Below are 17914 nucleotides of genomic sequence, written 5' to 3' on the forward strand. Positions count from 1 at the left end.
CGCGAGGGTGGCGGCGAACGCCGGTGGCGGTAGCGACGGCGGCGGTGGCGGCGTCAGTGCACGGAAGTGGCTGTGCTCCGGTAGTGGACGGTGGATAGTGTAGTGCGGTTGGTCGATTGGATCGGTTGGTCGGTCGGTGGTTGATTCGCCGTCCGTCTCGCGTTGCCGTCGTGTTTTCACTCTGGGAGCCGGTGGCGGAACGACGTCGGGCATCGTCCACGAGGCGCAGACGGCGAGACGACGACGGGACCGCAAGAAGGGAGAGAAAAGAGAGAGAGAGAAAGAAAGAGAGACGAGAGGGGCGAGAGAATGAGATCGATAAGGAGGAACCTTAGGCGCTGGTTTCGCGAAACGGGAACGGCGGTGCGCGACGCGTAAAGAGAGAAGGAGAGATATATACCTCCTCCTCTCCACTTCCTCCTCCGCCCGAAGTTGCGAGTGCGTGTGTGCCCGTGCGTGTGTATGTAGTGCGCCGACGACGAGCAGCGCACGCGACGGAAGTGAGAGACACACGCGCGTTTGGAGTACGCGCGCACGCGTACGCACGCAGGCGCGAGTACGCGCGAGCGTGTGAGCGAGCGAGCCCGCCGGCACACGAGGGTGGAACGAGGTCCGCGAGGAAGGGAACACGACCGGCTCGGTTCGTCGACTTGTCTGGCTCGCGAAAGGGCGGTTCTTGGATCCGGAGCGCCGCGACCGGAGGCCGAGGGAGAGAGCGAGAGAGAGACCGGAAGAGGGTACGGGAGGAGGGTACGCGAGAGAATTCGTTTCGTTGGTTCGTTCATTCGCGACGTATCGGCTCAGAGGAAGACAGAGGAGTGGAAGAGAAGGGAGTCGATTACCTCTTTTTCTCTCTCTCTCCCCCTCGATCTCTATTCGCCCTCGCTCGATGGGCTACGCCGCCGAAAGAAGGTCAAAGATCGATTCTCGGGCCGACGAGGGTCGTGACCTCGCCGTACGCCGCCGCCGAGTACGAAGTGACCCACGCGCGTAGTAGTACTATCCGCTATAGTAGTAGTACGCCGGCCAGAAGCGCGGAAGAGTTGTATTCGGTGAGGAGGCGAGGGGTGGCGGTGTGACGGTGGGTGGAGAGAGGATCGATCGGGCGGAGGATCATCGTCGCGATGCGAGGATGAGGTTGATCGACCGGCAGAGAAGGGACCGCGGAATCGGTGGTGTCTCCGTTGAGATCGACGATACGCGGCAGCCATCTCTCGCATAGTAAGAACGAGGACCGAAACGATCACGTCCTCGTCAATGCACGTCGTTCGCGAACGCGCCATCGCACGTAGAGTAGAAACGTCCGCGCGCATCCCAGGACACGCCGTTATCGTGTCCGCGATTTGGCGTAAAAGATCGCGAAGGCGCAAGGAGATCGGAAACGTATCGTCGACGTCGTCGTCGTCACCGTCGTCGTCGACCATAGCCGGATGCTGGAGCACGAAGTTGGAAACGAAGCGAAGATCGAGTCGCCCAAAGAAAGGCGATCGTCGAGATTTTGGCGCGCGAAGCATCACACATCCATCCTCCGACTGTTACCCTAACTGAAAGCTCGGATAGACCGGACGGACGTCCTGCTGCGATCGGACGGGGAAACGCTCGTTGATCGAATCATCCGTCAATCGGACAATCGGGCTGATATGAGCGTGAAGACGCACGAGGGTGACGAGAGACTGGGGAACGGTCTGGGCAAGGCGTGACGAAGCGACTGCGGAAATTTCGGGTTGTACGGGATTCCCTTGGGAAATCGGAGAACGCGCGAGCATTGCCCGCTCGAATCGTTAGGTCGAGAAAGAAAAAGACGCGTGGATTTATTATAATTGCACAGAGCGCGATCGCGAAAGCGAGAGAATCGGGCGATTCTCTCGTAGAAGAGGAGGAGGACGACGACGAGCACATCGACGGAGTACCGAAGAGACGCTGACGTGACGACAACACTGATTCAAAACGTTCTCTCGCGGCTACGAGGAGGAGGAGGAGGTCCGACGGCTGCACGCCGAGGTTTCCCGTAGAATGTCACGGGACCTTTACTCAAGCAGTGGCGTGATCGGTCCCGGTGGTGGCACACGTTCGCCACGCAGCGGTCGTCGCGTGGGCGAGCTGCCGACCGTTGATCGTAGCCCGTCGCGAAGTTATGCCAGCGGTCGTGGCAGTCCGCTCGGTGGTCGTAAGCAACGGGGAACACGCAGCGGCAACAACTCACCGGAGCATCTAGGCTACGGCGGCGGCTACCATCACCATCAGCTGGGCAGCCCGTACTACTCCCGCGACGAGGACCTCGGCAGTCCCGTGATGCTCGAGGAGAGGGGCAGGAGTATGTCGACCGGGGGCGGTGGGGGCGGACATCACCGATCCAGAAGCGCCTCGAGACCCGCCATGTCCAGCTCGGCGGGCATGGTAGCGCGTTACACCAGCCTCGATCGTGCCTCCGCAGGCGTTCTCGACCATGATCGGGAATTCATGCCGATACGCGAGCCGAGCCGCGAGCGTAGCCGCGATCGCGGACTCTACCTGGAGGACGAGTTATACGGCTCCAGGTCAGCGCGTCAGAGCCCGAATCCGCACATGCTGCGCGATGGAGGCATCTACATCGGCGAGCTCCAGCATCAGAACAACGATCTGCAGCGCGAGCTCGGTAACCTGAAGAAGGAGCTCGAGTTGACGAACCAGAAGTTGGGCAGCTCGATGCACAGTATCAAGACCTTTTGGAGTCCGGAACTGAAGAAGGAGCGGGCGTTGCGCAAGGAGGAGAGCACCAAGTACAGCCTCATCAACGAACAGCTCAAGATGCTCAACTCGGAGAATCAGGTCAGTCAAGAATTACCGCTTTCCTCCGCGGACCGGTCGATTCTCGCGATGCTCGGTTTAGCCTTGCGAGCGCGTGTGCTGTGTCTCCGTGTACGTGTGTGTGTGTATGTGTGTGTCGCGTCAGCACAGGATTCGATTATCGGATTCCGTTGGTCCCCCACGAATACTGTACGGGATGCTTATAATAGCCTCAGGGTCTCGTTACGCGATTAAAAACACGAAGAAATGTCCTGGAAAGCCGCGGAAATGCGCGGAACATCGTCCTGCCCGAGATCCTCGCGACTGTCACGTCACACGCGTCCTTGCGCGAAGGCCGTCCTCTCGAAATCAGGTCGCGGAACGTGACCTGATGTGCCCGACGTTAACCCTTTTCCGCGAGATTGCGTACATGGCAGAATATTTTAGCACATGTGTTTGACCTAATTATCTCTTGCCAGTCTGCGGTCAAAATGATTACCATGTGTAAGCAGACTTTCGCGTAATGGTAATTAAAAGTGGATTAGCCTTTTAAAACGCAACCACCAATTCCTCAAAATAAATGCGGAAAAGGTTACGAAATACGGGACATTTCTTCAGTGTCAGTCAGAAATTTAGTTTATTTTTTAGAAGGAAAAAGTGCAATATATTTTTAGTTCATTATCAACGTATTATAGCTAAATTATGAATGACACTGATCCCTTTAAAGCGAGGATAGAAAAAAACCTTAAAAAGATTATATATAAAATGCATTCATCATATAACCCTAGAAATATAGGTCAACTCTTTGATGAAAAATCTTTTGACGTAACAAAGGGTGGAATTTTTACGAGATCAACGTATTATTATTTTTGCAGAACCATGTTGCCTATACATTTTACGAATATGATAGTAAAATATGTTTTACGACAAATTTAGCTTTCAGATCAAGACAGTCGCGTTGATCTCTTACACTTTCGTGACATCACTGGGAATTCGTCACTGAACTTTTTAATTATTTAGCGTCTTTTTGGATGATTCAAGGTAAAATGAGTCATAAAAATAACGACAGTCTGTTCTGCAGTAACGACACTGTTGCAGAATCTTATTATCGATTGGCTAAAAATGCAACACGAAGGGGGAGCCACCTTTATGCTGATTTCACGAACGTCACGTAGGTAAACCCCGAAGCTTTTGCGGTAATTGATCCATTATCACAATGCGCGCACATTTGCGAGATGCCGTATCAATTAACGTTACGACAGTAACGGGCGGGGCGCGGCGTGTCATTGTCGCGCAAATATCGTGTTAAATCATTCATAATTCGGCACGGCACGGCAACAAGTTTCACTCACGCCGCAATTTGTTTTCGCGTCCATCGCTTTGCGATATTTTACAATGAATCATTCGATACGTCGATTAATTAATTAAACGAAACTCGTGCAATCTCTGCCAAGCTCTTGGACGCGATATTTATGGATACACTTTCAAATTATTAATTATTCGCGTTTGTTTTCTGCATGAAATTTCTTAACTATTGTATTACCTAAACAATTAATTAAAATATAAAATATAATTTCCTCGTAATTCAAAATAACCATTGCATTAACATAGATTATGAGGATACTCATATTACTTGAGTAATGAGAAGTCACGGATAAAGTTACGTGAATAATATTTTATTACGCCGTGCAAACTTAATAACACACACACAACATTTTATAGCCCACACTGTATTTTAATTAAATCATCATTTCGTCTTGTTGCCTGTTTTGTGGTTTGGCGACCGTATAGCGCGTGTTCCGTGAATCCGATAAAACCATCCGTAGGAAAAAAAAAGTACGTCGGCCTTGTCATAAATGCATGTCATATAAGAACGGTGTGCCGCGGATTGCCGTCGCTTTAATTCATACTTTTTCCAACGTGGAGTCAATTAAATCCGTACTCGAATGCGTTTACGCTCAATTCCGCGTGTCGTGCGCGCGCGCGCGCGCGCGCGCGCGTGTGCGTATGCAACGTGCTCTTACACGGCGCATGTATAATTGTACACGCGTGTCGCGTTCACGACGGCGGCGTCGAATAAGTCATTGCCCCGGCGAGCGGAAGAATCTCAAAGAGCTAGATGTTTCTCTGGCCGACTGCCCACATTCGTACGTGCCTCTGTCTCTGCCTACCCCTCCTGTCTAAGTAAATGCGTGCTGCCTAGGCGTTCGCCTGCAACGAGCATATACGTATGCGGAATGCTTGTCGGGCTTACATCAATCCTATTGTTCCCGACGTGCAAAATTCGCAATCATGGGCCGAGCCAGGTGCGCTATAAATTACGCCGACGACGGTTTTACAGCGGCGACGATCCGTATTGCGCGCATCACTCGATAGTAGCCCATTTTCCCTACAGGCACAGAGAATGAAAGATATAAATTTTTATTATACTTATTACCAAACACGCTGAATACAAGGGAAATGTTTCCCTTTGTTCTGCTTATATAAAAATATAATTTTATCACGCACCAAATTACAAAGTGTAATTCATAAATATAGCATATTATTTGTTTTATTCGAATATACTATCCACACTTTTTTTTTCTCTCATATTAGAACTCAAACGCCCGCATCTATCAGACTTGAACTTAATCATCTCGCGTAATTAAAAAAGGGCTTTTTTAAAATTAAACGCCGGATGTGGTCGTAAAATATTCCCGGTGATGCTTACGCGATAAATAATCTCAAGTACGACAGTACTCGGCTTTCTGTTGGCAAATAATATTAAAGTTAAGATTTAGCTCGTGCTCTGACAAAAATTAACAATATTAATCGTGCGCGGGTTTATTCACTTCGGTATTCCCTTTGAACCCCTCCGTTCCGTCGTCGTTGCGGACAGCTTTACGAGGAATCGCGTGTAATTTTCCGGAAGAACTTGCTGAACAAGCTAATACCGTGTCGCTTCGCAAGAAGAAGAAAAGGTGCGCGCGGATGACACAGAGAGAAACGCCGAAAGAAATAATTCTCGTTCGTCTCCTTCGACGTGATACCGACGAGAGTAAAGTGGAGTCTTCGATCGATCCGCACACAGCCTCCGGCGAGCTTTTCCTGCGCTCCCTTTCTTCCATCAGCATCGGGAACCTGAGAACGGAACGTGCAAAAACGCATTAAACTGTCGCTGGCAGGGATGAAAAAAAAACCAGCTTAAACGCGAGCGTGAAATTAATTCTCTCTCTTTCTCTCTTTCTCTCATCGGTAGCGAGCGACTCAAGATTGTCTCGTGATACGCATGTGACAAGCAAGAAATGTCGCTTGATTTTTACAATTTTGTAATATTCCCGACTAATATTCTTCTCTGCGACGACGTGAAACGCGAAAATTACATTCTGCGCGAATTCCCGCAGCACCGAAGGCATGGCGTCTATGAACCATACGTAATATGTTCACGAAACACGTTAAGAATGTTGCCGGTATCTAAAAGTCGATAATTGAGTGATACGAGCGCGGCGTGATAGCTTCAATATTTCGAGCATCGATTAAGATTACGTCACATGCATCGTACATATATTTTTTTGAAAATTTGTGAATATTATTAAAAAGTATTGGTCTCTTTCAGAGCATTTTATTAAATTTACGAATAAATAATTTAAAAATTATGTCAAGGAAATATGCAAAACATTTTTTTCCTCACTGAAAATACTAGCTTAAAAATATTGCAAAATAATCTTAGAATTAGTTTTAATATTTGTAATTCATTGAAATTAATAATTTTTTATAATTCGAAAAGAAAAATTAATGATTCGCATGTTTTAGTGCTGCATTCAATATTTTGTCGAAATTAAAACAGTATGCTAAGAGTTTATTTTGGATTGCAAGCTCTTATTAACGTTCTATTTTTATTGAAATTATCTGACAAGATATTTATGTTAAACAAGGCCAAATTTGGCTCTTCAAATCATTTATGTTACATTCATCTTGTGTTACAAAATGGATATGTTCTATTAAATAAAAACGTCTCTTGTTTTATTTACAAATTAAATCTAATTGCCATCTTTGAAAATTTGATTCGACTGCTTCTTCTCGTATATTATAAATTTATCTTTAATTCTGTTTGAAAAACATTTTTATTACATATTTTTTTCTGTTCGGAAACATTTTACAACATCGTATTTAAATTATCAGAAATTTATTTTATAAATTGTTTTATTTAATAATTTGTTTAAATAACAATATTTGAAGGAGTTGAAATTGGTGTTCACTGCACAAAAGTAAATATTTATTTAATGAATTTTATTTCCGCTACATCTTTATACTAATTATAAAAATATTCCAATTATCTCTTCAACGTAATATCTGACGTTAATTAAAATTACGCTGTTTATAAAAGGATAGGTAAATAAATCCGTATCAAGAAATTTCTAATTTATTTACGAATAATTCCTCTTTGTTTGCTTCATTCAAGTGAAAGTGACAAAAGTTAATTCACGAAGTTTAGTCATAAACTAATAACGAATGAGCTGCACAATCTTAAAGTTGCTTTAAATATATAATGCTGTAAATATATAATAAGTACCCGTTGCCGTGGATTGTAAATCTGTTCGTGTCTAAGTGCAGACAATACCGTCTCTCATCTCATGAATGTTCACACGCCACGGTAATTCATCTGACATTGCAGCTGCTATCCGAGGCCGTGGATGAAGACAGTCGATTTTAGAGAGCTATTGTGCTGTCACTGATAAAAAAATGTATAATGCAGCACTTGTATCTGGCATTCTTAATTATTCTTCCATTGTTCGCATCTTGCGCCGTAATAACGCGTAGAATCATAATACTGGAAACAGCGAAGATATTTAATCTGCGGATTTGTTGAATATTTAAATGCAGCGATGAGGTACCTAATTGATTCGCGCGCAATCAAAATAAATCTAAGCTTATCTTTTTACATAATATTTTACGTAATCGGTACTTTAAATAATTCTCATAAGGTGCTTCTCAATAAACGAGTAACAGCCGATATTACAGATGCCGAAGAGTAATTTTTATATGAAAATCATGAGAGCAAGAAAAGAGAGAAATTAATTGTTTTCTCATCTGACCTAAAGATGCGATCATTAATTTTGGCGAATACGGATTCCCACGTGTTGCATCTTTTCCGAGCGGAGAAATAAGACTCTCATTTCGTTTAATTGTCGCCAGGCCACCCAGTGACCCATTCTATTTTCGCATCCGATGAATCTTGTCGAATTCCGCGAACTCGTCGTTTCCGTCGTTTCTCACATTCGTTCACTTTCAAACGGGTCGGGACTCTCGATCGTCTGGTTACTATATCCTATATCCGCACCCTTTTTTCCTCCTTTTGGTATTCCGCTTTCCTATCAAGCTCGTCCACCGGTGTCGCGTTGTAATACAAGGGACGAAAATATATACGAGTATACAAGACTCGAGGGAGCTCTTCCGAAGTTTACCCGAGGAAGGTTTTTTCTAAATTTTCACGGCTTTACTTGCGCTCTCACAGATATTTCAGTTCGACGTGATTTTTAATACAATACGAATCTCTCATGTAAACAATGTAAACAACATACAAACATCAATATACGAGCAAACCTGGAAAATACGGCAGAACTAATAAAACTTTATACTGTTTTATATTTCCAGAGCATAAAAATGAACAGCAGAAAAAGAACGAAATATCTTTTCCGAGCAGAAAGAATAATTATTTAAATGTAATTCAAAGCTTTTGCCGCAAGTCAAACGCAAGTATGACGTAAATTATGTGATATACACGTTAGAATCGCTAACGATCGTCTCGCGTTATAAATACAGGATTAATGGCGATAATCTGGCATTCCTTCCATTGTTTCTTCCTTCTGACCGTTAAATAACATTCTGGTATATTTACACCCGCTGTATGTATTGATCGGGCCACTGTTTATTCTGACGCCGTCGATGAATGATTAATAAATGGCGAGATGTTGAAGGACGCGCGCCGATCAGCTGCGGAGAATATCCTTGAGACATTAGGTATATGGAAACGTTTCCCCGCCGCGCCGCGACGAAGGCGAGTTCGCGGATTTAGCCGCTGACCACGGAACAATGCGGTCGCGCCATACTTATGCCACATATGGCATAGGGTCTCGTTAATCTGCCTCGTTATATTTAGGCCGATCGATATAGACGGATATATTGTGCTTTTACACCGCACGATCGCGCGTGCGAGAGCGCGCGACCGATGCGAAAATGTCAACTTTCAATTGGCGGCGCCCGAAGTAATAGCTCCGAGTAAATCCGGGCGGATTATTTTAAAAATCGAGTAAAGCCTATAGAGATATCAATTTCAGTGAAACTTAGATATATAAAGTGTATATGCGATTTAGCGTCGTATCGCTTTGTATTTTTCCATCGATCTCGGCGGAGATCTCCGATTTATTTTCCGCGATTTATGTATAACATATATTTTCGCGTCTGAACGCGCGACACTGCCATCGTAACGCAAATCAAATCAATTTCAGATACAAAATAGTTATGAAGGCACCATATTAAATTTTGCCGACTTGATGCCATGTCAATTTTAATGCACGCCGCGCATGCATTATACTATATAGTAGCTTATTTTATTCATAGCATAATATATTCATTGTGTCTAACATTGGACATGCAGACAATGTGTAAATGTCACAATGATGTGAAAAGGACGTAGGATTTAGTGGTATTAAATTATTTTGACATTTTTCTCTATTTGTATAATAATAGAGAGGCTATAATGATATGCGAATGCATATTGCATAGGATAATAACACGGAACAGCATAAATTGCTGTCGCTTGTTCTACACGTTATATACTTCGCTTTTCCGCTACGTCTCTATCTAATAGGAAAATGATTTCCAATATGCTAGTAGGCGGTGTTTGCGCATGCTAATAAAAGGGTCAACGTATTGGTATTTTATTATAATTTGTTACGTAAGTTCGGGCTTTTTAAATGTTATGCTTGTGCCTTCGGAAAATTACCTCTTTATACAGTCACCTCTTTACATTTAACTAAAAAGGTCTCGAATCCGCCTATTGTAATTGAAAATGCTCGTCAAAATCCGCGAACGGATTTTTCCAGACGTAAATTATAGTCTATTATGTAACAACCTTGAGGCATGGAAAACACGATAACTAAGTCCAGCCTCGGACACGATCGATATCGAACGGATTTATAAGGACAAAAAAAAAACTTTGCTGACTTCGCCAACAATAGGTTGAGCTCTAGACAAACGTGACTGTCGAAATAGTACATATTACATAAATTTCATAAAAAGTTCAAACGGCTATTGAGGCTAATAAACCTTGCTTAAGTTTATGTCGAGAAACGACTTCCATCCATTTAGAAAATTAATATTTTTCTAATGGAAACCATAACGTCTTTTTACGTAATGGTACTTTTTTCGCTATAAAAAAATTTAGTACCAGAAAAAACTCGTTTTCGAAATTTTAATTTACGTACTCATTTAAATGTAATAAGCCTGAATTATTTTGCAGATTTATAATTAGTAGATAATCGTTCCCCATTTTTGTTTGTTGCAGAAGTTTTATTATACTTTGATAAATTGAAGAAACAAACAGAGAAGTGATATAAGGTGTGAAGTGATAGGTATTATTACTAACAATAGAGTGAACTTTATCCAAGTCTCCTTCTACATATAATTCCCTTTAAAGTTATTAACCCTTGCCTTGATACAGAATATAGAACATTATAGTTCTCACACATATCCATAGCTGTTATCGTTTAACAAAACGATTCTTTCTCCTCTTTTCTTGTACGGAAATATACCGAACCCGTGATATTGGAGTCCATTATATTTTTTTCTCGGAAATATCGAACTGTATGTTACAATAAATTTCAATAAATTTGATAAGCTACGTAGTTAAAAAAAAAAATATCACAAAAGCTTTTAGAAGTTATATTTTTAGCGCATAATATTGTCTCTCGCAAAAATAGAATCTTTTGAGTATATTGTTAAACAGTTAATTTGTAGTATCCGTTTTCGAAAAGCTGAAAATGCTTTCGTGAATAAAAAGCCAGAGATTTCGACAATTTAAGTTTTTATCTCGCAAAATTCCTGTTTTCATATGAAATGTGTGCCGTCCGATTCAACAATTAATAACATTCCAATCTCGTTATTATATTGGAACGTCAATGTTTAATAACGCAAAAATTTAAATATCCGTTGGAATATAAAGCTCTTATCATTATATTTTTACGAAGGAATTCTCTTAATAGACTCACTTCATCAACCTTAATTAACGTCGTAATGAAATTCACGTTGTACAATAAATTCTTATAATACTTTTACGATGATGAAATAAAACGAAAACGCGGAAAGGATTTTACCCACAGTCGTTCCTTGACTCCAAAAAATCGTGAGCTAAACCGCTCTCCGCGTTTGTTTTATTCATAACTTTTGCACATCGTATCTCAATTAGACCGACTGTGTTATCAAAATAAATCAAAAATATGGTTGAAGCGTCGAGAAATTCATTTCATTGGGAAGCACGCCTTTCTATCTGGGTCGCGTGCTGGGACATCTGGGTTATATCGGGGACATCCGATAAACTCCACTTTTATTCGACGTTTACGATCGATGGTTCCACCCGCGCGTTATCTAGGAAAACGCTTATTCTTCCGCATATGTGCGACCCGTGTTCGCGCTGATCGAAACAAACACGATCGGTATACGCGCGAATCGTGCGCTACTCGATTTAATCGAGCGCGAAAATGTCCGTCCGTTCTACAGGCTTATCCTGCAGTACTGCTCTCAAGCTTTCACGGGCACTGGCCAAAATAATTTTACATGCACTGAGAATCGATATTCTCGCATGGTGTATTTAACGCTCAGTGCACATGCCTTATTATGAATTTATCGGTCTAAAGTAAGAGCTTAAATAAACATGACACGAGACTTAAGTATGTTACGAGTTTAAGAAAAGTCTGCGTTAACATTTACGTATTATCGGGGCAAAAAAATGTTTATTGCCCCTAAGTGACTAACAAATTAATGCTACAGATTAATTAAGAAGTAGAATTATTATAAAATAATTACAAAAGTAGAAATTAAATTACACATATATTTTCAAATAATTAGATATTTATAGATTTCTTGTATATAGAAAATATTCTTTTTCTTTTTACTTTCCTTCTTTTTCTATGTTGGTTTGTACAATTACAAAATTTTACAAGAAAAAGATTTTCCTGTGTAAGGGATAAGCTTGAAAAGTGATGCAGCGTTGCATCTGCCAGTTACGCTCGTGTTTATAACATCCGATAGGTACGCTATTGCCCGTAACGGAGACGCATTCAAGACGGCAATAAAAGTAACGAAGAATCGCAGTGACCGACGAAAATTGCCGAGACAATTGTCGGTGACGGTCGCACGGCGCTTATGCACCGACCGCTACGCGAACTGCAGCAATTGATGCACCAGCTTACGCGGAGGGGAAAGAAATCAATTGTCTCTTGACATTCGCCGGCGAGTGGACGCGCGCGCGAATCGATGCGAACGATCCGTTTCAGTTTGCAACGCAGATTGAAATAGATTTGCGGGGAGAAAGAGAGAGGGAGAGAAGGAAAGAGAGAAAGAGAGAAAGCACGGAGTTGCCAATAGACGTCGAGAAAGTCGCGAGGCCGTTCTTGGGTGATGAATAAAAATAGGATCAACTGCGATTTAATCGATTTATGCGGCGTGTCCCTGCAATTTTGCAAGATAAAAAACAGATCTTCGCGATCTCTTTTTACGTTTCCTAAAAATTCTCAATACCATTGTGTATTGACGTGTGTAAATAAATTGTATAATTTACTCTCTCTTCAGGAAATTCGAAATTAATTTAATTTCAATTGTTTTATTAAATGTTTTATTACGTTACAAAGAGTCTCCCGACGATATCTTGACCTTTTTTATAACGCGGGCGATACATTATCGATCCGCAACGAATCGCCCGCCAATTTTTTATCCGCGTGTTTGACATGTCGTGTCCGATATACATGCCCGGGGAGCTTACACGTTTCCTGTGTACTGACGTAATTGGCGGACAACGTGTGCAGTACGCATCGGCGGTGTAGTGTGTGGCACGAAATTACATTACCTGTTAAAAATTCAAGATCGTACATTAATTCCGTAGGGACGATTGAGCCGCACAATCATTCAGGCTTATTGTTAGCGAATCTACGCCCGATCCGAGCTCAATACATTGCGGACGCTCACATACATTTACACATCATATACACTGATATATCTACTCACATTTTTGTGAGTAACGATGCAACAGAGACCAAGGAAAAAAGAATGCAAAATATAATTTACATAATTTAAAACCAATAAAAAAAATAAGACTTTTTGACATAGTTGGAACTAGCGATAGCTCAGTTTTATTTGTCAGAAAAAAGATTGTGTATTAACAGTAATTGGAAGAGATAAAAGTCGAGCTTCTCTGCGTTTGATGGAAATTTTGCTGAAACTGTTTCGAGCTTTATGCCGTACTTAATCGCTTGAATACCGCACGTTCCGTACATCTAAATATACGGAATGTAATAACTAAACAAGATAAAGAGAAGAGTGAAAGATGACACACCCAAAGAATACACGCTACAGCCAGTCAACAGGATATCTGTTTTTTTTACATAGTAGCTGAGAATAGTTGAAAACGGAAAGATCGCAGAATAATTTCGCTCCTTGCCATTTCTTGCAGGTTCTCTATTTAGTTACTTTAATTAGTTACTTTATGGGGAACAAAGAACAGTCACGAAATTAGATTCACTAGGAAGTATTCACTAGGAATTGTTACGAAATGATGCAATCGTAAAGTCGCACTTAAATTAAAAGTACGTATATCTAAAAGTTACTTGAAATCATTATCACATACATAATAATGTTAAAATCTAATTATTGAATTAAATAAATGAATATACGAAATATATAATAGAAATAATAGAAATTGCAATTTCTGGGTACATCACGTATTGATATTGTGAAATTTAAAATAAAAAAATTTTTACGAGAACGGGAATTTTGTAAGTTCTTTTTTTTTATGGATTTGTTTTGAGAGAAAGATTGTGGTCAAGATTGAATAACGTTCTGAAATGGATCGGAGGCTGGACTCTTACAATAGTCGTAGAACTTTTCTCCATTTCAAAGGGAAACGAGGACGTGTCGCAGAGGTGAGAGGGAAGGCAGAGGGTCGAATGGATCAAAGAATGACAAAGAGGGACCTCGGTAAAACATCTAAAAGTTTCATCAGTTGTTCTACTTGCTAACCGGAGGCAAATTTTGACGTAACTCGCTTCCTTAAATCAGTATCGATTTGCGTACGGGGTTACTTTCTCCCAACACAGTGTAATTTAACAGCGTTGGCTCGCCTCAAGATAATTATTCTCTCACTTTCCGCGACATGCTGAAACTTCTTTAATAGTATTTGCTAACGGGTAACTACGGCAACAAATTCGTTTGACCTTTAAACTTGTTCTTTATTAATTGAATTAATAAATTAACAAAAAAAGTGAAGTTCTTGCTCCAGTCAGTGTATATTTTATTATTTAACAAATTATTTAACAATTTCTTTCGTTTTTCTAAAATAAAATTCAATTATTTTGAAAAATTATAAGTAATTATCTGATTCAGAACTCTCGATCGAATGCATCGTAAATTTAATCATTTAACTTAAAATTATATAATTTTTATAATTTTTGTATATAAGGTCGTAAAGACAAAGAGAGAGAAAGAAAGAGAGAGAGAAAAGCGCTGACAGTTTATACACTTATAAAATTTCGCAGCCATTCCCCGGCGAACGAACCGGTGTCTCGTATAACGTTACTCATGTTTAGGGGCACCTCGTTCCATTTAGCTGTCGATGATACACGAGCGGTGATCAGGTTGGCCACGGGATCGGTTGGGAAAATCGGGTGGAAAGCCCTCCGGCCGGCCTACTCCGATTTCTTTCTCGGTGGTGTGTAGTGGCGCGAGGCCGCGAGTGGGCGGAAAATGTGGGCGAGACAAAGAGAAGACGATAAAGGGCATTCCATGCCTGACAGCGAGAGAGAATGCGAGAGAGAGAGAGAGAGAGAGAGAGAGAGAGAACGAAAGAGCTCAGGAGAAGGATGGAGAGGGCGAGTCGGTACCGCTCGATAACGCTTCTGCTTCTACTCCGCCATCGCATCCCCCCCTCCCCTCGTCTCGTCGTTCTTATTCTCTCGTGCCCATCCTCGCGGGATATATCTTTTTGATTTAGGAATTTAGTAGGTGTTTAAAATTGAGAACTTTTAAATACGCAAGTAGGCAAGCACGCTTTTTTTTTAAATATATTATTTACTAGGTTTGATGTTATGTCATAGCTTAAAATTGTGCGTAACCCATGTGACTAAAGCAACGCAATGATTATTCGACATAATAAATTTTACTGAAGAAAACTTTGCTGCACGGAAATATCTATACTGTAAAAATTTTTCATTCCAAAAACAATCCCTTTGACTTGAGAGCACGAGTGAAAAGTACGACGAGTTTTCTGTGATAATACCGTGACGTTATTAAATTGAATTTCAATTTAACAAACTACTTACTTATTTAAACATATATTAACATTTAAATCCGTGATTCGCGATAAAACCGTGGCAAAAAGTTTTTATTACTGAACTGCTGCATTTATACCATTTTAATTTGAAAATTAATTCCAATCCATTAGGAACGATCCGAAAAATCGTGAGAGTGGGTGTATTTATTGCGCTGCGTTATTAATCGCGATGTGCGATCGAGCGTGGGATTTTGCAGCATTTATTTTGCGAATAGTTGGTTACGTCAAAGTGGATTTCACAGGAAACGCGAACGACAAAGGGACCGTACGGTCGATCGATAACAACCTCGTTGGGAAGCTCGCCCGGAAAACTGCCGAGCGTACGAGGGAAGAAGATCGAAGACGCGGAAACGTGGGGCTTGCTTTTCTCGACGAAAGACTTTACGTCGGAACAAGTTACGATCGTTTAACATTCGCCTCAGCGCATCATTTAAAAGTGCCCGAATGCACCGGTGATCCGCACAAAGTCTTCTCGCCGAGAATCTTGAGAGGAGCCTTCTCCCCCACTGGGACTTTCGTGAATAAATATGAGCATTTATCGTTCTTTGCTTGGCCTCTGCGTGATCGGTTACTTAATCCATGCAATAGCTTCATACCTATAGGTATATATCGCACGAGCAGTTCATAGCCTTCCCAGAATTTCTGGTAATTTTGTATGAGTCCGTGTAAATATTTTGTACGGATAAATTGGCTCATACTAATTTTCGATTATTTTGCTTTTGTTATATATATATATATAATATATTATTATTATTATTATTATTATTATTATTTTAGCGATATGTACGAAGTACAATGCTTCTTTTAAAAAGAGCCACTAAATGTTCTAATTTTTGTATTCTAAATTTTTTCTGTTACACTTACGTAAAATTTATAAATATAAATTATGTAATAAGGATTCTATAATGTCGTTTCTCTAAAATATTATTTTTATTCAAATTTTTTAAATTATATTGGGGAAAAATGTTTCTCAAAAGAAAAAAATACCTTCCCATACATCACAATTCATCCGAGAGACGTCCAGAGAACATCGTGTACGTCCTTAGGACGTAAAGAACGTCCTCTGAACGTCCCTCCGATAATGTGTGCTGTATGGGTTCCCATGAAATGGGGTGCAAACAGTTTAAATGCCGAGCCATTCCGTCGTGCGCGCCACTGTCAGAAATTGAACGATCGTATTTCTCTACGTCTGGAAACTGTAGCTATCGCCGGATTTAACACGTCGTCTCCCAGGATAGCTATCCTTCGGGTTTCCATTCCGTCAAACGAGATCGACTCGACCGAGTTATACACGATTTCTCGCATCTATTTTTCCGCGCACACGCGCAAATCGACGTGCGTGTGTGTACTTTGCGGGCGTGTGTACCTATACGCTCTGCTGTTTTTGCAAAAAGTAGAGAGTCCGGGGATCGTCACGAGTAAACTAACTAAACGTCAGGTATCCCGAAGGATGAGGAATACGCGACTGGGAGTAGAATAAACGCTACCCGTTATTTGCTCAAGAGAAGGCTGACCGCGCGCCGCCACCCTTGCCTCGTTTCTTGGGAAGATCGATTTGTGGGTACAACGACCCCGAAGAAAAGCGGAGAGACCACAATGTGCCACATAATTGCCATGGTAATGCAGTTCGTGCGACTGGATCGTTTACACTCTGTCTGACTCGCCACACACACACACACACACACACACACACGCGCGCGCGCGCGCGCACGGATTTCCCGCCGGGAATTGATCGTGGATTTTTATCGTTCCGATTTTGCTCTGATTTCCATTGCGACCGTGAACGTTCAATTGCCGTGAAGTTACACAATGTGAGCATATCAATAATGTTGGATCTTTCAATTCTAGCGACATAATTCTGAATTATCTTTTGCGACGAAATGGCACTTATTTCTAGAAACTTAGTGCATTGTGAGTAAATGGAAATCGCAATCTAACCCTATGGATCTGATGTTACTTCTTGAATGCCGGAAATAGTCGATATCGACAATTCTCGTCGAGCTTGCGCGTACTGATTAAAATCAGATCGCGAAAATCGTTTCTTTGGTCGACGGAACACTGTCCATCTGCAATTCCAGTCCTTGATAAAATCTGCTAATGCTATTTTCTGATTGCTTAGATCAGAGCTGATCGTACCGTTTACACAGCTGGTGTACATAACTTGCAAGAGATACACAAGCAGTCCCGCAATAGAAACTTTGAAAATTCTATATTTTATCTAATATCTTACTTTGCTCTCATGAATTTGAAGGAAAATTATTTTCTCCACGTCTAATATTAACTACAAAATCCAAATATATGTAAATTTAGAAAGGAACGCATCACGTGTAAGAAAATAGAAAACGATTTTACAGTTTTAAATATTTTGTCACATTAGTTTTATTAATTAAAATTGTTTACAAATGTAAAAATATTTACGTATTTTTTATGCAATTATATTTTAGATCAATTAGTTAATTGATGTAGTTTGGAAAATTACACATACTCTGTATACAATAAAGACCTAAATGATCATCACGAGATGTTACTATTTCTGCTAAATAATGTTTGCGGATTTCCTGATTAAAC

At 41.4% G+C, this 17914-nt stretch overlaps 1 protein-coding gene across 1 annotated transcript in view; it reads left to right on the plus strand.

Moving 5' to 3' along the window:
- Positions 1-843: 843 nt before the first annotated feature.
- Positions 844-17914, plus strand: part of LOC105451794 (ELKS/Rab6-interacting/CAST family member 1) — a 61828-nt gene continuing 44757 nt past the window's right edge. The window contains exon 1 of the mRNA XM_011692471.1: positions 844-2808. Within this exon, the coding sequence (XP_011690773.1) occupies positions 2014-2808 (795 nt within the window). The 5' untranslated portion in view covers positions 844-2013. The remainder of the gene's footprint in view (positions 2809-17914) is intronic.

The sequence above is a fragment of the Wasmannia auropunctata genome, unplaced genomic scaffold (assembly GCF_000956235.1).
Source record: "Wasmannia auropunctata unplaced genomic scaffold, wasmannia.A_1.0 LD336044.1, whole genome shotgun sequence".
NCBI classification, from domain to species: domain Eukaryota; kingdom Metazoa; phylum Arthropoda; class Insecta; order Hymenoptera; family Formicidae; genus Wasmannia; species Wasmannia auropunctata.